Source organism: Oncorhynchus gorbuscha, linkage group LG11 (genome assembly GCF_021184085.1).
Source record: "Oncorhynchus gorbuscha isolate QuinsamMale2020 ecotype Even-year linkage group LG11, OgorEven_v1.0, whole genome shotgun sequence".
In the NCBI taxonomy this organism is placed as follows: Eukaryota; Metazoa; Chordata; class Actinopteri; order Salmoniformes; family Salmonidae; genus Oncorhynchus; species Oncorhynchus gorbuscha.
Genome location: NC_060183.1, coordinates 58,928,595 through 58,949,344, shown reverse-complemented (window position 1 = coordinate 58,949,344; position 20,750 = coordinate 58,928,595). Strand labels below are relative to the sequence as shown.

Sequence of the window (20,750 nt, the reverse complement as noted above, 5' to 3'; positions counted from 1 at the left end):
GACATCTTTAGGTTTACTTTTTGAAAGTACTAATATTAATGGACCAAAATACCAACAAATCTCAAAATTGATAGGCAGATGCAAACATATAATTTCAGCCTGTGATGCCTGGCCTGAACATACAACTGACAGCTAATATTAACACAAATCTGCTAAGGTCAGCAAAAATAAATAATACTAGAATTACATTCACTCATCCGGTTTGATAAAAGCCCAGTTAAAATCCATGTTGTCTATGTTTTTTCCCTCATTGATTGCAGTGGAGAGCAGACCTGGGTTGTGAGGTATGATTCAGAGAGGTCCATTATCTATTGGTTTGCATTGGTGGACTGTGATCACCAACACGTCATAGGTGAACTGATGGGTTTCTGGAGGTCAATTGCGTATTCAGTGTTTTCATACAATCTTGGTCCAGATAATTTAGTCTCATTTGTGAGAATCCCACTAAAAAACCTTTGACTCTGCTCATGTGAGTCATTGACCTGTCACTTCTCCCTCACTCACAGTAGTTGTTCTGTCAATGCAGGAAGAGGATATGAGAGGCTGCCCTCCTCCACTCAAGACCACATCAGATTTTTCTATAGCTCCTCAGCATCCCCAGTGTGAGACACTATTTGCTGCCTGGCTCCAACATGTTCAATCAGGCCACCACTAATAAATGGCTTGCATGAAACCCCTACTCCAGTGGAAGATGATAGTCAGTGAGTGGAGAACATGCTGTAACTGTCATGTTTTGTCATTAATTATCATGTCTTGTCCCTGTGCTTCCCATTCTATTCGTTTCCCTCTGCTGGTCTTATTAGGTTCTTTCCCTCTTTCTATCCCTCTCTCTCCCCCTCCCTCTCTCACTCTCTCGCTCTCTCTTCTCTCTATCGTTCCGTTCCTGCTCCCAGCTGTTCCTATTCCCCTAATCATCATTTAGTCTTCCCACACCTGTTCCCGATCCTTTTCCCTGATTAGAGTCCCTATTTCTCTCCTTGTTTCCCGTACCTGCCCTGTCGGATCCTCATCAATAATTCACTGTGCTGTGTCTATGTTTTGCCCTGTCGTGTCGTGTTTCCCTCAGATGCTGCGTGGTGAGCAGGTGTCTGAGTCTGCTAGGTTCAAGTGCCTTCCCGAGGCAACCTGCAGTTCTCGATCAAGTCTCCAGTCTGTTCTCGTCTTTACGTGTAGTATTATGCTTTTTGTTTTGTAAAGTTTATTCTGGATTAAATACTCTGTTTTCGCCAAGTCGCTTTTGGGTCCTCATTCACCTGCATGACAGTAACAGCTATCTTGCACAAAGTAACTCACATTCAACACAAAGTAAGAGATGGATAATATTTTTGGTTAGTATAATGCATGTGTATTGGCAGTGTGTGTGCCTGTATGTGGTTATTTTGGTATTTTATTAGGATCCCCATTAGCTGTTGCAAAAGCAGCAGCTACTCTTCCTGGGGTCCACACAAAACATGAAACGTGACATAATACAAAACATTAATAGACAAGAACAGCTCAAGGACAGAACTACGTAAAAAAATGTTTTAAAGGCACATGTAGCCTACATATCAATACATACACCCAAACTATCAAGGTCAAATAGGGGAGAGACGTTGTGCCATGAGGTGTTGCTTTATCTGTTTGTTGAAACCAGATTTATTATTTATTTCAGCAATGTGAGATGGAACAGAGTTCATTGTAATAATGGCTCTATATAATACTGTATGCTTTCTCGAATTTGTTCTGGATTTGGGAACTGTGAAAAGACCCCTGGTGGCATGTCTGGTGGGGTAAGTGTGTGTGTCAGAACTGTGTGTAAGTTGACTATGAAAACAATTGGGGATATTCAACACATGAATGTTTCTTATAAAAAAGAAGTGATGCAGTCAGTCTCCCCTCAACTCTTAGCCAAGAGAGACTGGCATGCATAGTATTGATATTAGCGCTCTAATTACAATGAAGAGCAATATGTGCTGCTCTGTTCTGGGCCAGCTGCAGCTCAATCTGGTCTTTCCTTGCAACACTCAACCACATGACTGGACAATAATCAAGATAAGACAAAACTAGAGCCAGCAAAACTTGCTTTGTGGAGTGTGGTGTCAAAAAAGCAGATAATCTCTTTATTATGGACAGACCTCTCCCAATGTTTACAACCATTGAATCTACATGTAATTTAGTCTCTTCAACTTGTTCAACAGCCACACAATTCATTACCAGATTCAGATGAGGTCTAGAACTTAGGGAATGATTTGTACCAAATACAATGCTCTTATTTTTAGAGATGTTCAGGACCTGTTTATTACTGGCCACCCATTCCAAAATAAACTGCAACTCCTTGTTAAGGGTTTCAGTGACTTCATTAGCTGTGGTTCCTGATGCGGAAATGGTTGAATCATCAGCAAACATGGTCCCACATGCTTTGTGTTTAATGCCAGTGGCAGGTCATTGGTAAAAATAGAAAAGAGTAGAGGGCCTAGAGAGCTGCCCTGCGGTATACCACACTTTACATGTTTAACATTAGAAAAGCTTCCATTAAAGAAAACCCTTTGAGTTCTGTTAGATAGATAGCTCTGAAACCACAATATGGCAGAGGTTGAAAAGCCACAACACATGTTTTTTCAACAGCAGGTTATAGTCAATAATATCAAAGGCCGCACTGAAATCTAACAGTACAGCTCCCACAATCTTCTTATTATCAATTTCCTTCAACCAATTATCAGTCATTTGTGCAGTGCAGTACATGTTGAGTGCCCTTCTCTATAAGAATGCTGAAAGTCTGTTGTTAATTTATTTAACATTTGGTCAAACACAATTTTTTCCCAACAGTATGCCAAGAGCTGGCAGCAAGGGTATAGGTCTGCTGTTAGAACCAGTAAAGACCACACTTGGGTAGTGGAATTTCTTTGGCTTCTGTCCAGGCCTGAGGACAAAAACTTTCCTCTAGGCTCAGATTAAAGATATGACCGATAGGAGTGGCTATAGAGCCAGCTACCATCCTCAGTAGCTTTCCATCTAAGTTGTCAATGCCAGGTTGTTTGTCATTATTGATCGATAACAATCATTTTTCCACCTCTCCCACATTAACTTTACAAAATTCAAACTTGCAATACTTTTCTTTCATTATTTGTTTTTTTATATATGAATGTGGTGGCTCACTGTTCGTTGTTGGCATTTTCTGCCTAAGTTTGCCCACTTTGCCAATAAAGTAATCATTAAAGTAATTGGCAACATAAAATGGTTTTGTGATGAATAAGCCATCTGATTTGATGAAAGATGGAGTTGAATGTGTCTTTCTGCCCATAATTTAATTTAAAGTACTTCAATGTTTTTTCCATCATTCTTTATATCATTGATCTTGGTTTCTTCTTCTTTTTGTTGAGTTTATTTATATCAGACTTATTAGCCACTCCTTTTTCCCCATCTCTTTCAACCATACAATTTTTAAATTCCTCATCAATCCATGGAGCCTTAACAGTTCTAACAGTCAGTGTCTTAACAGGTGTATGTTTATCAATAATTATTAATCACATCAGACCAACAAATATTGTTAACATCACCCACATAAGAGTCACAGCAAAATATTTTGTTGAATCTCTTAAACAGTATTTTAGGCCCAGCTTTTGGAACTTTGGCATTCCTGGATATAGCCGATACGGCTTTAGGTGTCTAGAAGCCTCACTGTCATCACTATCTGTATGCAGAGGATTCCCCACAGATACTGGTATTATTAGGTCTGTGAGAGATGAGCCCCATGCTCTGATAGATATAGATGTGGATTCAACACAGGTCACCCCATTACCCATTAGGCTATCTATTGCCATATCAGGGTCTATTAGCATGTGCTGTGGCAGCTAAAAATAATACATTAAATGTTGTTGCAGAGTTCTATAAAGTTATACTTTATTATTTGTAGGCCTATGTGAGTGTATGATTCACATTTCCTGATATCATACCAACCAAGGGTGCAGGTTCCTGGACACAGGTTAAGCCTAGGGTTGGCAGGTAGCCTAGTGGTTAGAGCATTGGGCCTGTAACTGAAAGGTTGTTGGATCAAATCCCAGAGCTGACAAGGTAAAGATCGGTCATTCTGCCCCTGAACAAGGCAGTTAACTCACTGTGCCCCTGTAGGCTGTCATTGTAAATAAGAATTTGTTCTTAACTGACTTGCCTAGTTAAATAAGAAAAATTGTCCTGGAATAAAATGCACACTCAATGCAGAATTGAACATGCTTTTTGGTCCAGGATAAGGTGTAATCTATGTCCAGGAAACTGCCCCAAGAAGTCGAGTCTGTACAAAATCTTGTGAATGTGAATATCACCCCTGGGTTGTGAGTTATTCGGGGAGGTGGATTATAGTAGGAGATGGTTGCTGTCTCTTACAGCTGGCCTGTTGTCTGTCTGAGATTATGGTTATTTATAGATACTGTGACTAGTGTGTCTTTTCATACATCAACCCCCAATGAGGAAAATAGATAGAGTTTCGTGTAGACCTCTGATGGAAACAATAAAACAAGGGTCTGCAACTTTTCTGCCACGCCAGATAAGATGTAGGAGGGCTGACATTGTTCAGCTGATGTGGGGTTGTTATGGAGATCTGCCCATCAACTAGTCCCAGAGCTTTTAAAATGGGCAGTAGATGTTTAATGCACATTACTCCCATACAATGCAAAGGTTCATGTAAAAGCTTAAGGTAAATGGTTTCTTATTGATGTTCAGATGGACTGAAATCCATCATGAACAGTGGGTCCCCAGTATTACCGTTGACAGAGATAGAGATACAGACAGGCTGACTGTTGCAGACTTAACATCACGGTAAAATATCATGTCATGTCCATTATCTCAGATTTGAAACAAACAATATAAATATATTATCCCCCCCCCCCAGACTCCCACCACCAACACACACACACACACCGTTTCCTACTTATATTACCAAATGGTTTTACTTGTGTGGAAATGGAATGTGGCTGCTTGTGTTCTTTTCCCATATTAAGTCTGTTTGACAACTTCCTCTGGGCAGTTTGTCAGATGATCACCTTATAAGGTGCTGTGAAAAATTGGGAGAAAGAATCTGGTTTGACATAGAAATAGGGAAAATTCACTCTATTGATTAAGGATGATAACGCTGGTTGATGTGTCATTCATGGCGTCTCTACATGTAGTAGACTTGTGACCAGTATACCACCATTAGACATAGGAGATGGTTGGGGGGAAATTGGGGGAAATGGTAAAATAATAACATTTGTTATTATAACACACTGTCATGACAGGATTTAATCAAAAATGTTATTTGCTATTATTCAGTGTCTTTGCTTACAAATTACGGATGTGTCTTATTGTGAGATCTGATGAGAGCTGTGAGGTGAGTATACTTCGCATTATAACATTAATCAAAAACCTTTGTGATTGTATTTGACCGAGGGTAGATATGTACATGTGCGGCTGCACATTTGATGGAATTGAGCCCTCAACTCTGACCCTTGCTTTTCATGGGCATACAGTATATCTGTGATGATCTACTGCACTCTAGTGGGCACAGATAGTGCCTGAAAATAGGGACAGAGCTTGAGAGGATCTGCAGAGAAGAAACTTCCCAAATACATCTGTGCCAAGCTTGTAGCATCATACCCAAGAAGACTCTAGGGTGTAATCACTGGTGTGCTTCAACAAAGTACTGAGTAAAGGGTCTCAGTACTTATGTAAATGTGATATTTCAGTATTTTAAAAATATATTTGCAAACATTTCTAAAAACCTGTTTTTGCTTTGTCATTATGGGTATTGTATGTAAATGTATGTGGGGAAAAAAATAACAATTTAATACATTTTAGAATAAGGGTATAACAATATGTGGAAAAAGTCAAGGGGTCTGTATACTTTCCGAATGACCTGTATATGCCCTCCAAAGAAAGGTTGGTGGCAGTGGCGTGTATTCATGGATGCCAAGGAAATGCATCCTTGGCATCCATAAATACTGTATCTCACAGGAGAAAGCATCCGAGTGAGCGAAACAGCACCCCTCTCTCTCTCTCTATGTGTAGGCCATCTATCTGATGGTGTCTGGGAACAAACAAGTATGACATTGTAGCCCACAGCATTGAAGGGAAGGGAAGCCAGCGGGCATCTGGCCTCCCTTGACAAAAAAACTATAAATAAATAGCCAATCAGCGTTGAGCTAAACTAAGTGATCTCAACTGTGAATGCTCCTGGTGCACAAAAAAAGTGTCAAGGGAAGCCAATTTGGATTTGGTGTCAGTCCTATCAAATCCCATTGAGATCATTCGTCATTGACAGAAAAACTTGTTGTTCTATCTCATTGTGTTGTTGTCCTCCGATGGTTAGCTTGCCAGCTAGCTAAAATGGTCCCTTTCCTAAATTAGCCATGGCTGGAGAAAGGGATTTGGACTTGTGCTTTTACTTGATCCTCTGTACTAGCCAACGATTATAATGCCAATTCTGATCAAACCGTTATGTCATACATTGTTGTGCCCCTGGCCTGAGAGGATGGAAGTTCCCTTTGTAGCTAGATGTAGAAGGCTAATGTTAACTAGCTAACGTTGCCCAAGAATGGAAGTTAGGCTAGAGAGCAAGAATTTTAGCCAGGTAGCCTAGGACAATAAAAAAAAAATACTTTACTGTATGACAGAGTGATAGACCGTTTCGTCAACTTGAAAGAGAGGAGGATGGCATTGGTGTTTCTCTACAAGTAGGTTGAGTCAACATGTTTTTCTACTTGCGCAAACGCATGTGCACGTACACACACATGCGCACTCAAACAGAAATCAGAACCATGGACAGCCACATCATATTTAGCTTATGTTGATTGGACTAAATTGTTTATGATATCTTTTAGTTGTGACTGTATTAGACTAAGCAGAAGTGATTTGTGGATGTTGAAATGTTGAAGTTGAAATGGTCCTAGAATAGTGGAGGCAGCTTCTGTTTTCTTTGCGACATGCGGCAACTGTCTGTTGTTCTACATTAATAGTTGTTTAGTGGTCTGCACATTTCGGATACATTAACTTGCTTGGCCATGCTGTAGGTGATGTAACGGTCTGTTACTGTACATGCAATATTCTTTGTGTACTTCACTGGACAGAGGCTACTATCTTGTTTTGTGATAAAACATAGGTGTGGTTGAATTTATTCTGCCACTGTGTCTTCTTATTATCTTGGCCTTTAGGCCTATATATCATAGTTGCAAAGCATAGGAATTAACAGGTTATAGAGCAAACAACGCAATTATCACAACACAGGTTGTAATGTGGCTTGAAATCATCATCACATCTGGTTGGCAAGCATGTGAATGGTTTGTGTCTGGAGTGTATAGTAGATGAAATGGTGAAACATGTTATATTGTTGTATGTTGAAGAGAGGTGAAAGGCTATGGTTATTGAGTTTGGAAAGGGATTTTAGAAGTTAGTAGGGCTCTTTTTTTCTCAGAAGTAATGAGTCAGGTAGAAGGATTTAGAAATGTGGAGCTTATGTTGTAACCCGTGATTGACCACACACTCCAGCACAGTAAGTGGCGGCATGCACCTTTAACGTTTGTTTGCGGAACCGCCATTATATCATAGAAGAAGAAGGAGAAGGTCAAAGTTTATTTTGCCCATGTGTGTCGCTGTTGCTGCCTGCAGTGATAGCTATCTAGCTTGTAAAGGGTTTCTTGCATTTTTGTTTCAGATTGTACAGCTGTCGTAAATGGATTAACTGCCAAAGTTGTGCTATAAGCAAGACGTGTATTTAACGATTTTTTGTGGATCACACGTGAGTCTCCTGCAAAGGATTGTTTCTATTTATTGCTGGTCATGGTAGCTAGTTAGCTGGCTAGGTAGCAAACCATAGGCAATTTGTATTTGTTGTGTGAGGAAGCTAGTTTGCCGTGCTGAATCGGTAACGATAGCTAGCTGGCTCCTATTTAGATCTTCAGAACCTAAAACATTAGCATATGTCATTTAAATTATCACTTGAGAAATGATGAATATTTGTCCACCAGTGTTGCTTATCAGAAGCAACAGTAAACCTAATTGAACGAAATGATCTGACTACTTTGGAAGAAAGTCAAATTAAGAGAATCCATATTGTTGTGGTGTTCTAATGTTCGTAAACTTTCATGTAATGATGACCATTAGCTCCTCCTCCTCCAGGCAGGAAGTCATGTAGATCTGAAATGATTGGATATGTTGTCTGTAGTGATTCTAGAGTACCTAGGGATAAGGGTCTAGGTATCGATTTCAGCCTTAAGCCCACGGTTGGATTTCATTTTAGAAGGTTGTTCCCTCCGTTCTGGTCTCCTTCACTCCCCTTCTCAGATATGATTTTTTTTTAGATATGAAGTGATTTATTAGGTGAAAGGAACAGGGTGGAAACTCTAGCTCTTATCTCACTCACAATACTATCCCTTTAACTAGCTATCTGTGTTTTCACCAGGTTGGCTTTACAAGTGTGCAGGGATCCGGTGGATGATGAGTGAAGAAGGGTCAGGAAATATGCTGATCAAGCCACTGAAACGAGTGGAGGAAGAAAATGGAGAGTCGGGTGAGAATGGACACATCAGAAAGAAGCTGAAGTCTGTAGAACCAACTGGCAATGAGAGGAAACACCCCAAAAGAAAAGTGGTCCTGCTTTTGGCATATTCAGGCAAAGGTTACTACGGTATGCAGGTTGGTATTAATCTTAATATTTTCATAAAGGGATGATTTAATAAAAATAGCTAGTCCTCCATTTAGGTGCAGCTTTCTAAATATACTGTACAAAAATATAAACTCAACATGTTGGTCCCATGTTTCATGAGCTGAAATAAAAGATCCCAGAAATGTTCCATACGGACATTTGTTTACAACCATATTAGTGGGCATTTCTCTTTTGCCAAGATAATCCATCCACCTGACAGGTGTGACATATCAAGATGCTTATGAAACGTTTGATCATTACACAGGTGCACCTTGGTGCACCTTGTGCTAGCGGCATTGTGTTGTGCATTTTTGTCGCACAACACAATGCCACAGATGTCTTAGGTCTCAGGGATCGTGCAATTAGCATGCTGACTGCAGGAATGTCCACCAGAGCTGTTGCCAGAGAATTTTAATGTTCATTTTGCTACCATTGGCAATGCGTCCAACCGGCCTCACAACAGCAGACCATGTGTAACCACTCTAGCCCAGGACCTCCACATCTGGCATCTTCACTTGTGAGATCATCTGAGACCAGACAGCTGAAGAAACAGGAGTATTTCTGTCTGTAATAAAGCCCTTCTGTGGGGGAAAAACATTCTGATTGGCTGGGCCTGGCTCACCAGTGGGGGGTTCTATGCCCACGCTTGGCTGCGCCCCTGCCGAATCATGTGAAATCTCTAGATTAGGCCCTCATTTCAATTGACTGATTTCCTTATATGAACTGTAACTCGTTGAAATTGTTGCGTTTAGATTGACTTAATCTGCTGTGTTTTGTGTTTCAGAGAAATGCTGGATCCTCCCAGTTCAAAACCATTGAGGATGAGCTGGTCACAGCACTGATTAAGTCTGGGTGCATCCCAGACAACCATGGAGATGACATGAAAAAAATGTCGTTCCAAAGATGTGCGAGAACAGATAAGGTATGGGAGGCAAGCATGGAAAAGGCTTAGTAGCTGTCTGCCCAAATGCATCCCTTGAGCAAGTATCATTACATTTGTTTTATACCTGAAGAAATGAAATGCACAGGAAAAGACACACTTTGTGTGGCCTCAAACACAAATTCATTGTTATTTCCTTGCTTTGTGATCAGCTTAATTTGTTTTCTGTCAGGGTGTTTCTGCAGCAGGTCAGGTGGTCTCTCTAAAACTGTGGATGATTGAAGACGTAATGGAAAAGATCAACTCCAATCTTCCACCACAGATCAGAGTGCTGGGTGAGATCGCACTGCTTCCTGTCAAATGTGTTGGAGACAAGCCTAAAACCGTCACACAGCAGCCTATGGTTCTTGTATAAAGACTAGGAGGTCTTGGTGGTCCCTTTTGGGAAGTAATTGATTCAAGGTGTTATGTGAAAATGTGTTGGACATGCACTGACAATGCAATGTTGTTTGTCCAATGCTGTTTATTCTGCCTATTGGCATGAACATATAATAAAAACAATTGATATCAAAAAGAAAACTTTAAAGACAAGAACGGTTTAGTTACCAATGTTGTTCTGCATCGTTTGTGGTCTTTTGTCCCTATAGGTCTGAAACGAGTGACTGGGGGCTTCAATTCTAAAAACAGCTGTGATGCCCGCACATACTCCTATATGCTCCCCACTGTGGCCTTCTCCCCAAAGGACTATTACACCAACAATTCTGCTGCATTCCGCCTTGAGCCAGAGACACTGCAGAGAGTAAACCAGCTGTTTGGCAGCTACAAGGGCACCCATAACTTTCACAACTTCACCTCCCAGAAGGCCGCGCGGGACCCCAGCGCCCGCCGCTACATCACAGAGATGTCCTGTGGTGAGCCCTTTGTGCGTGGCGGCGCCGAGTTCGCAGAGATTACTGTGCGTGGCCAGAGCTTCATGATGCATCAGATCCGGAAGATGATCGGCCTGGTGATAGCTGTGGTGAAGGGCTATTCGGGGGACGAAGTGTTAAAGCGAAGCTGGGGTGAGGAGAAAGTGGACGTGCCCAAAGCCCCTGGGCTGGGCCTGGTGCTGGAGAAGGTGCACTTTGACAGGTACAACAAGCGGTTTGGTGGGGACGGCCTCCATGAGTGCCTGGAGTGGACTGAAGAGGAGCAGGCCATCTTGGCTTTCAAGGAGGAGCACATCTACCCCAGTATTGTGGAGACAGAGTGCAAGGAAGGGTCCATGGCTAGCTGGATGGCCACACTGCCCATACATGACTTTGAGGCAACTGCAACAGGAGCGCAGGATAAGGATAGGGAGCAGGTGGGTGAATACAACACAATTATATATTTGCCAGTTCAATTATCAGTGGTTCTTTGTCCTACAAAATGTTTAACATTATTAGATGAATCATCAACTATAAGCACTTAGCACCCAGACCTCATAAAACCTGCTGTGTTTTTGGGAGGTGCCATCACCCTCCCTTTTTTGAAACTCATAAAACCATTTTCCATTTTCAGGATGATGAGGAGGGCAATAGATCAGATTCTGCACTTTGAAGTCTCTGGCAAGTGGAAAGACACCTTTTGCTTTGCTGTATCTCAAGAATGAGCTTTTGTTTTGCTTTGGAAATGCTTTGTCAGTAATGCCACTGATTTACTCAATAATGAAGACATTTTAATAAACATTTTTGTTATTTTTAAACCATTGTGTGAATCCTTTCTCGTAAAATCTTTAACACATTTTATTTGTAAGGATTTGTTAGTTGGATGTGTTTCATGAAACAAACACAAATTGATAAGACATGTAGGTCTAAGACAGGATGCAATGATAGGAATGATGGTGTTTTATAAATCTTTCAATTTGTTTTGGAATGTCACATGTAAATTATGGAAGTACATTTGTTACAGTACAGCTAGAATATTTATTTTAGATATTTGGCCAGGCCCAGCACAGTATTACACGCCGACCGCAAGGGGGCGAAATTAGAACGTAAAGGACATCAACACTATCCTCATCTGGGGGAAAAATGGCGGCTTCGAAGAGGTGCAACGTGAGTTCGGAGAACTTAACCGTAAATGATGTGAAAACACCTAAAATAGACATCAACGGTAAAGTAGATCTGATTATTCAGAGCAAGAAACATGCCAACGATGTGTTCGACGTTCTTGAGTATCTTCAGGTATGTAACTTAACAGAAACGGTCTAATGTGCGTGTTCAATGTTAGCTTTGCCTCTTGGTTTTGGAAAGTTAGCTAGCCCCCCCTATATTTGGCCCCATGGTTCTCATGGTGATTGACGATATATATTACATACCAATGCACATTCTCCCCACTTTCATCCTCAGTCAGAGAAAGAGAAGAACGTTGTTTGTGCGATTGATGGATGTACTAAACTGTTCAGCACGTTGTTGGAGAGGGGAGAGCTGTATGTTGGGCAACTGCCCAAAGAAGAGTTGTTGATTGGTGGTGAGTATCAGTTTTGCTCTGCAACTCCAGATCTGGCAACCAGAAAAAAGGTATACTAAAAATATATAAACGCAACTAGAAACTATTTTACTGGGTTACAGTTCACATAAGGAAATTAGTCAATGGAAATAAATTCATTATGGTCTAATCTATTGATTTCACATGACTGGGCAGGGGCGCAGCCATGGGTGGGAGCCAGGCTCATCCACTGGGGAGCCAGGCTCATCCACTGGGGAGCCAGGCTCATCCACTGGGGAGCCAGGCTCATCCACTGGGGAGCCAGGCTCATCCACTGGGGAGCCAGGCTCATCCACTGGGGAGCCAGGCTCATCCACTGGGGAGCCAGGCTCATCCACTGGGGAGCCAGGCTCATCCACTGGGGAGCCAGGCTCATCCACTGGGGAGCCAGGCCCATCCACTGGGGAGCCAGGCTCATCCACTGGGGAGCCAGGCTCATCCACTGGGGAGCCAGGCCCATCCACTGGGGAGCCAGGCTCATCCACTGGGGAGCCAGGCTCATCCACTGGGGAGCCAGGCTCATCCACTGGGGAGCCAGGCTCATCCACTGGGGAGCCAGGCTCATCCACTGGGGAGCCAGGCTCATCCACTGGGGAGCCAGGCTCATCCACTGGGGAGCCAGGCTCATCCACTGGGGAGCCAGGCTCATCCACTGGGGAGCCAGGCTCATCCACTGGGGAGCCAGGCTCATCCACTGGGGAGCCAGGCCCAGCCAATCAGAATGGCTTTTTCCTCACAAAAAGTCTTTATTGCAGACAACAATACTCCTCGGTTACATCAGCTGTCTGGGTAGCTGGTCTCAGACTATCCCGCAGGTGAAGAAGCCAGATGTGGAGGTCCTGGGCTGGTGTGGTTACAGGTGGTTGTGAAACCGGTTGAGGCAGCTTATGGTAGAGAAATGAACCTTCAGTTCTCTGGCTACAGCTCTGGTGGACATTCCTGCAGTCAACATGCCAATTGCATGCTCCCTCAACTTGAGACAGCTGTGGCATTGTGACAAAACTGCACATTTCAGAGTGTCCTTTTATTGTCCCCAGCACAATGTGCACCTGTATAACGATCATGCTGTTTAATCAGCTTCTTGATATGCCACTCCTGTCAGGTGGATGGATTATCTTGATACAGGAGAAATTCTCACTAACAGGGATGTAAACAAATTTGTTCACACAATTTGGGAGAATATTTTTTTCTGTGTGTGTATGGATCATATCTGGGATCTTTTATTTCAGCTCATTTAACAATGTTATTTCACCTTTATTTAACCAGGTAGGCCAGTTGAGAACAAGTTCTCATTTACAACTGTGATCTGGCCAAGATAAAGCAAAGCAGTTCGACACATATAGCAACACAGAGTTACACATGGAGTAAAACGAACATACAGTCAATAAGTCTATATAGAAAAATATGTCTATATACAATGTGAGCAAATGAGGTGAGATAAGGGAGGTGAAGGCAATAAATAGGCCATGGTGGCAAAGTAAATACAATGTAGCAATTAATACACTGGTAGATTTGACAGATGAGTGTGCACAGTAGAAATACTGGGGTGCAAAGGAGCAAAATAAATACAGTAGGGGAAGAGGTAGTTATTCGTACAATTTATAGATGGGCTATGTACAGATGTTGTGAGCTGCTCTGACAGCTGGTGCTTAAAGCTAGTGAAAGCTGATGAAACATGAGACCAGCACTTTACATGTTGTGTTTTATATTTTTCTTCAGTATTTTTGTGGCATTTCCTCACCAAGTACAAGGACAACGTATGTAGTCTGTTTGGGAAAGTATTTTGTTCAGTTACATCTATAGAGTTAGACTTTGCAACAAAAAAATATACCTTTAGGTGTCTTGTATCTCTATGTTGCTTGGGCCTCAGACTATGCCGGTGACTGACTTTTTGTGTCCTGGCAGGTGATCGCAGTGCGGATGAGAAGTACTGCATGTTCATGCGCCACCGATACAACGGTTGTTTGGAGCTGCTGCTGGAGCACATCAGCCATGAATCATACCAGATTAAGGCGAGTTACCTTTTTGTCAACACCAAAAGTTCATTGTTTGGGCCAGGGGGGAAGACTGGCCTGGTCCCAGATCAGTTTGAACTCTTTCCTACTCCTTGAGAACAGAAACACTGGCAACCAGGCTAAGAAAACTCTGGGCCCTAGTTAGTCCCAATTGTGGTACATAGGGGGAAAAAACAACTAAATGTCCCTTGTCGGTCACAAATGTTGTATAAAATTATATTTGAACGTAATCTGCCGATTGGCCATCAGGTTTGTCCTTCAGTGGGTTGAAATTTGACACAAAATATCCACAGGAAACTATTATTAAAACAACTTCAAAACGCAAGTCTCAGTCTGTGGCAATCAAGAGTTGTTTGCTCTTGACCTAAAGCACGTGCACAAGACGGAAGTACATGCACTTAATGCATTCATACTAACTGAAGTCTTGCAGGTGTTTACATGGTTTTGCACATGTGCTCGGGGTATACATTTCAACAGCAGTACTGGCACTCTAAAAAGTCTGGTAAGTAATACTTTCCTGTGGATATTTTGTCAAAAATGTTGACCCACTAAAGGACCAACTGCACAGACAACTGTTTAAGTAAGTTAAAATTTTATTTTATTTAACATTCTGGCTTGTAATTAAACTTTTTGCAGTGCTTTGTTTCGGACTGTATATCAGTAATTGGTATCTCAGTCTGATTTAGGTCCTAGAATAAAAGGTCAGCTGCTTCATAAGTTCTGATTTATTAGGGCCTGGTGTTTATCTGGGGTCTGGTCATACGGTAAAGAAAAACCATTGGTCCTAATCATTAGTGACGTGTGGTGTGTGTGTGTAATGTACTTATTCTAAATGAAGGATTTAGTCAAATGTTGTGTGTTTGGGCTGACGATGTTATTTATTCCGATGCAGGAGAGTGCCCTGTGTGCACTGATGCAGTTTGCCTCCATGGAAGGAAAGTTCCCCCTCCAAGACTTGGACTGGAGTGAACACTACAGCTTCCCGAGAGAACTCATCCAGGTAGGGGTTTCAATTAAATACTGTACTACATGTTAGTTGCCTGGCGCAAGTGTTGCACAATTTAAACTGTCATAAGGGTGCATTTGCGCACCAAAGATGCAAGTTTGAAACTGAACCGCCTGTATTTATGCCATTTATGAGCCGCTTTTATTCAAAGCAACTTAGTCATGTGTGCAGACATTGTTAGTACGGGAGGCACCAGCAGGAATCGATCCCACAATCCTTGGCGTTACAAGCGCTATGCTCCACCGACTGACCCACACCTGTTACATTGAGATTCTGTCTGTAACGATCCGTTGCTCTGTGAACAGGCAGTGGTGGAGCGGCTGCTCTCTCAGGACGAGGATATGGCGCTTCTTATCTCCACATTTCAGGAGTACCTGGATATGGAGGATGTGCGTTACTACGTCATGAGCTCTGTCCGTGAGAACGTGGGCAGGGTGATGGACAAAACCAAAGGGGTAAGCCCCGCCAGGACTGGTGTCTGTTTGGAGGCTCTACATGAGATGGTGTATTGTAACTTGTTTAGATGTTTATTCTATAGCAGTTATGTATTTTTAACATTCTTCACTATTTTGTCTTTAATCGCCTCAGTTGACTTGTGCTCCACGCCTTAGCTCAAGTGTTGGGCTGTCATATCTGACTGATGTTGTTTGTTTAGAATGGTCTTGTCTTGTCTCTTCAGGCAGTGATGCCCATTTACCAGAACAATGTGTTCACACTGCTGTCCAATATCAACATGCCTAGTCAGGGGTCAGAACTCACCAACTACATGGTCAAACAGGAAGGTCAGCATGCTCTTTTGCTCTTATTCTATATATTCAAATGAAAACATTGCATTTTTAGTAACTTGTATGCAACATGTTCTTAAAATTGTCCATATTATTCAATGGGGAAGGTGCATAAAGATGGAGGCCCCCATGTACTTAGCACAAATGCTTAGTTCGTCGTATTGTACATTGCTCAGTTTTTTTACTGCATTAGCACAGTATACATGGCCCGAATTCTAGCTCCGAGACAGTAGCAATTTGAAAAAACAAAAAAGTAAATTTTGCTGGTTTACTGGTACATTGAACCATGTTGTGCGCCATAGTTTAAGAACTCTGTGGGTAGTGTTAAAAACAATGATGTCATTTCTGAATTCCTCCATCTTTATGCACCATCACCATTGTTGTGCAAAGGTGCCATTAAATTATCCGAGTAGCTGAGTTGCCAACTTCTCTGGATGCCTCTTCAGCTAAACACCTGAAGCTTCTGTGTATGCGTGGGATTCTCTACGCACAGATGTGTTTAGCTGCTCAGGAGCGATGATCGGACGTCTTTGTCTGGTGTAGCCGGCAACCTTCGACATGTTGTAGAAAAGATGATTGAACAAACTTTGTCTGTTGTAACAGTAGGCTATTATAAAACGTAAGCACAACAGACAGGCAGTCTAAATAGCGATTTAATGTTATTTTTTCATCATCATTGCAAACATTGGCGAGGCAGTCAAAGTTGTAATGTTTTTTGGGAGGGGGTGAGAAATGAGAGGGTGAGCAGCAGCTACGGAGAAAAATGTGTGTGTAAAATAACACATACACAGAACGGGATTCGGTTCTTTAGCTCTGGGGAAGAAGCTTCCAGACTTCCTTCTGTTGCGCAGCCTCAGCCTTAACTTATTGTGTGATTGTTTGCCCCTTGGTTCATTTTACAGCTAAACATGAAGACTGGAAAGCAGCCAAACTAAAAGTAAGCAAAGCCCCCCATCATCTGGAGAAAACATGCTTTTGTGTCTCATGATTAGAAGTATTGCTATAACTGTTAATGTAATGATTATATCTCCTTCCCATCAGGAACACAAGCGTACCTTTGAGCGGTTGTGGCTCGGGTTTCTGAAGTATAAGGTATAAGATCCACTTTAACATATAGACCACCTTTGAACTTGTCTTTTGTTCCAGTCTAGAGTCCCAGATTTTTAGTCTCATGTCTTTCATACCCTGTAGTTGCCCAGCAACATGTACAAGAAGGTGCTGGTGATCCTCCATGACTCCATCCTGCCCCACATAAGCAATCCCACACTGATGATCGACTTCCTGACTGCAGCATATGATGTTGGTGAGTTGAGTTTCCATAGTTTGTCCCCTATAGAACAATCTGACTAGATGCCACACTGTACTGAAAGAGAAGAGTACTGCGAGAAATACAGTGCCTTGCAAAAGTATTCGGCCCCCTTGAACTTTGCAACCTCTTGCCACACATCAGGCTTCAAACATAAAGATATAAAACTGTATTTTTTTGTGAAGAATCAACAACAAGTGGGACACAATCATGAAGTGGAACGACATTTATTGGATATTTCAAACTTTTTTAACAAATCAAAAACTGAAAAATTGGGCGTGCAAAATTATTCAGCCCCTTTACTTTCAGTGCAGCAAACTCTCACCAGAAGTTCAGTGAGGATCTCTGAATGATCCAATGTTGACCTAAATGACTAATGATGATAAATACAATCCACCTGTGTGTAATCAAGTCTCCATATAAATGCACCTGCACTGTGATAGTCTCAGAGGTCCATTAAAAGCGCAGAGAGCATCATGAAGAACAAGGAACACACCAGGCAGGTCTGAGATACTGTTGTGAAGAAGTTTAAAGCCGGATTTGGATACAAAAATATTTCCCAAGCTTTAAACATCCCAAGGAGCACTGTGCAAGCGATAATATTGAAATGGAAGGAGTATCAGACCACTGCAAATCTACCAAGACCTGGCCGTCCCTCTAAACTTTCAGCTCATACAAGGAGAAGACTGATTATAGATGCAGCCAAGAGGCCCATGATCACTCTGGATGAACTGCAGAGATCTACAGCTGAGGTGGGAGACTCTGTCCATAGGACAACAATCAGTCGTATATTGCACAAATCTGGCCTTTATGGAAGAGTGGCAAGAAGAAAGCCATTTCTTAAAGATGTCCATAAAAAGTGTCGTTTAAAGTTTGCCACAAGCCACCTGGGAGACACACCAAACATGTGGAAGGTGCTCTGGTCAAATGAAACCAAAATTGAACTTTTTGGCAACAATGCAAAATGTTATGTTTGGCGTAAAAGCAACACAGCTTATCACCCTGAACACACCATCCCCACTGTCAAACATGGTGGTGGCAGCATCATGGTTTGGGCCTGCTTTTCTTCAGCAGGGACAGGGAAGATGGTTAAAATTGATGGGAAGATGGATGGAGCCAAATACAGGACCATTCTGGAAGAAAACCTGATGGAGTCTGCAAAAGACCTGAGACTGGGACGGAGATTTGTCTTCCAACAAGACAATGATCCAAAACATAAAGCAAAATCTACAATGGAATGGTTCAAAAATAAACATATCCAGGTGTTAGAATGGCCAAGTAAAAGTCCAGACCTGAATCCAATCGAGAATCTGTGGAAAGAACTGAAAACTGCTGTTCACAAATGCTCTCCATCCAACCTCACTGAGCTCGAGCTGTTTTGCAAGGAGGAATTGGGAAAAATTTCAGTCTCTCGATGTGCAAAACTGATAGACATACCCCAAGCGACTTACAGCTGTAATCGCAAAGCTACAAAGTATTAACTTAAGGGGGCTGAATAATTTTGCACGCCCAATTTTCCAGTTTTTGATTTGTTAAAAAAGTTTGAAATATTCAATAAATGTCGTTCCACTTAATGATTGTGTTCCACTTGTTGTTGATTCTTCACAAAAAAAATAGTTTTATATCTTTGTTTGAAGCCTGAAATGTGGCAAAAGGTCGCAAAGTTCAAGGGGGCCGAATACTTTCGCAAGGCACTGTATATTATTTGTGGTGTACTGTAACCATAAGTGTGTTAGAACTTCTGTAATACAGCCATACTCATCACCCACAGTGGTATTCTGTGTAGCTTTATTTTGTACGACTGGGAAAGTTAATTCCTTGTATATTGTTTTTTCTGTGTCTGTACAGGAGGGGCAATCAGTCTGCTGGCTCTCAATGGCTTGTTTGTGCTCATCCATCAGCACAACCTGTGAGTATTCCACACTCTTAGTGCAGAAGGTACTGAACCAGCAAACATTGTCTTCCTCAGCTTCTGAAGGTTTAGGTTTTTGCATTGGATGCAAACTATTTAAACAGAGGTAGACATGATCCACTATCATAGGAACAAAAAAAACCTGGTCCTAGCTATTGAATATTTTTAAGTTGGAGTTACTTTCCCTCAACACTAGAGTCAAGTGACTATTCGAGTAATAACCGTTTAAGTGTGTGCCTGTGTGTTTGCAGAGATTATCCCGATTTCTACAAGAAGTTGTACAGCCTGCTGGAGCCCTCTGTTTTCCATGTGAAGTACAGAGCACGCTTTTTCCACTTAGCTAACCTCTTCCTCTCCTCCACGTAAGACCGCTCTGTCATGATCACTCCATTAACTATCGATGACTGGCATTTTATCATCATGCTTTCTGTAAATCAGTTAACAGTTATCAACTATTTGTCCATGGTGTCTTTTCTTTCTCTCTCCAGTCACTTGCCAGTCTACTTGGTGGCAGCGTTTGCCAAGCGTCTGTCCCGCCTGGCCCTCACGGCGCCACCTGCTGTTCTGCTCATGATACTGCCCTTCATCTGCAACCTGATCCGCCGCCACCCTGCCTGCCGAGTCCTCATTCACCGGCCTAGTGCAGCAGACGGTAAGTGTCCCCATTTCACCCCATTCATTCACCTGTGTGGAGATGGGAATGAATTAATTTGATTATGATGATAATGTTGATGTGGTGGTTTGACATATAGGCTAGGTCTTAAAAGGGCTTTCCAATAGATAGGTTGTTTGACATGGCTTGTCATTTCCTGTGTGTTTGGACAGAAGCCTGTGATGACCCTTACCTGATGGAGGAGGAGGACCCCTCCCAGTGCCACGCCCTGGAGAGCAGCCTGTGGGAGCTTCAGGTGTGTAGGGGTATCCAGAGAAACAAGAACATGATACATAGAGATGAACACAGCCAAACTCACTGTGCTCTTCACTCTCCTCTCCTGAGTGTAGACCCTGCAGAAGCATTACCACCCTGATGTGGCCACGGCTGCCATGGCGATCAACAAGCCACTGTCACAGCAGGAGGATGCCATTAGTGAGCTGCTGGAGCTATCCACCTATGAGGTGAGGTGACATGACCAAACTCAATGTCCTTCCGTCCCCTTTTTGGTCCTCATGGTGATTCACATTCCCAAGTGGTTTTACTTTGTTGGGGAGGATATTAATCTCAATTGTAACGTGTAATGTCTTATCATTTGTTAGCATGTTACTTTGTCAGTGTATTGGTGTCTGTCACTGTAAATTGTGTGCATACATGTGTACATGCATGGCTTTGATCATGTTGTTGATGGAATGTGGCTCTGTGTCTGCACACAGCTGATGGAGCGGGACCTGAAGCATAAGCAGAGCAAGACTGTGCCGCTGGAGTTTGACCCTGCCACCCAGCTGCTGCAGGGCTCTGGGGGGGTGGGGGTGCTGGGCCTGAATTTCTCTCTAGAGTAGAGACAAACAACCCCAGGACACTCGCACACCTAGCTCTCTGGACCTCACTGTCTCTCCCCCGTATCCCCTTTTCATTCCACATCCACGATTACATATTTCTGTTTGGAATTAGTTAAATAAACCAATAAACCTTTCTAGAAAACTGTGAGCTGTGTTTATAATTTAGGCTTATTGTCAGATAAGATTTACAATGT

The 20,750-nt window shown here is 42.3% G+C and overlaps 2 protein-coding genes across 2 annotated transcripts; both read left to right on the top strand.

The window, feature by feature from the left end:
- The first annotated feature begins 7,566 nt into the window (after positions 1-7,566).
- LOC124047896 (tRNA pseudouridine synthase A-like) lies at positions 7,567-11,256 on the top strand. The gene is made up of 6 exons (XM_046368226.1): positions 7,567-7,744; positions 8,408-8,640; positions 9,435-9,572; positions 9,763-9,865; positions 10,178-10,875; positions 11,073-11,256. The coding sequence occupies exons 2-6, from the start codon at positions 8,440-8,442 to the stop codon at positions 11,109-11,111; spliced, it is 1,179 nt and encodes a 392-aa protein (XP_046224182.1). The 5' UTR covers positions 7,567-7,744; positions 8,408-8,439; the 3' UTR covers positions 11,112-11,256.
- Positions 11,257-11,547: 291 nt separating this feature from the next.
- Positions 11,548-20,704, top strand: noc4l (nucleolar complex associated 4 homolog). Its single transcript, XM_046368225.1, has 15 exons — positions 11,548-11,734; positions 11,900-12,020; positions 13,944-14,050; positions 14,946-15,053; positions 15,365-15,514; positions 15,739-15,841; positions 16,747-16,781; positions 16,886-16,936; positions 17,036-17,147; positions 18,999-19,059; positions 19,314-19,424; positions 19,551-19,714; positions 19,888-19,970; positions 20,065-20,178; positions 20,431-20,704. Exons 1-15 carry the CDS (start codon positions 11,582-11,584, stop codon positions 20,554-20,556), a joined length of 1,599 nt encoding a protein of 532 aa, XP_046224181.1. The 5' UTR covers positions 11,548-11,581; the 3' UTR covers positions 20,557-20,704.
- Positions 20,705-20,750: the final 46 nt, after the last annotated feature.

Coding starts and splice junctions, on each gene's coding strand:
- LOC124047896 (XM_046368226.1), top strand. CDS start 8,440: ATGATGAGTGAAGAAGGGTCAGGAAATATGCTGATCAAGCCACTGAAA. Junction 8,641..9,434: donor AAGGTTACTACGGTATGCAG/GTTGGTATTAAT, acceptor TTTGTGTTTCAG/AGAAATGCTGGATCCTCCCA. Junction 9,866..10,177: donor ACCACAGATCAGAGTGCTGG/GTGAGATCGCAC, acceptor TTGTCCCTATAG/GTCTGAAACGAGTGACTGGG.
- noc4l (XM_046368225.1), top strand. CDS start 11,582: ATGGCGGCTTCGAAGAGGTGCAACGTGAGTTCGGAGAACTTAACCGTA. Junction 14,051..14,945: donor ATGAATCATACCAGATTAAG/GCGAGTTACCTT, acceptor ATTCCGATGCAG/GAGAGTGCCCTGTGTGCACT. Junction 19,715..19,887: donor CCGGCCTAGTGCAGCAGACG/GTAAGTGTCCCC, acceptor GTGTTTGGACAG/AAGCCTGTGATGACCCTTAC.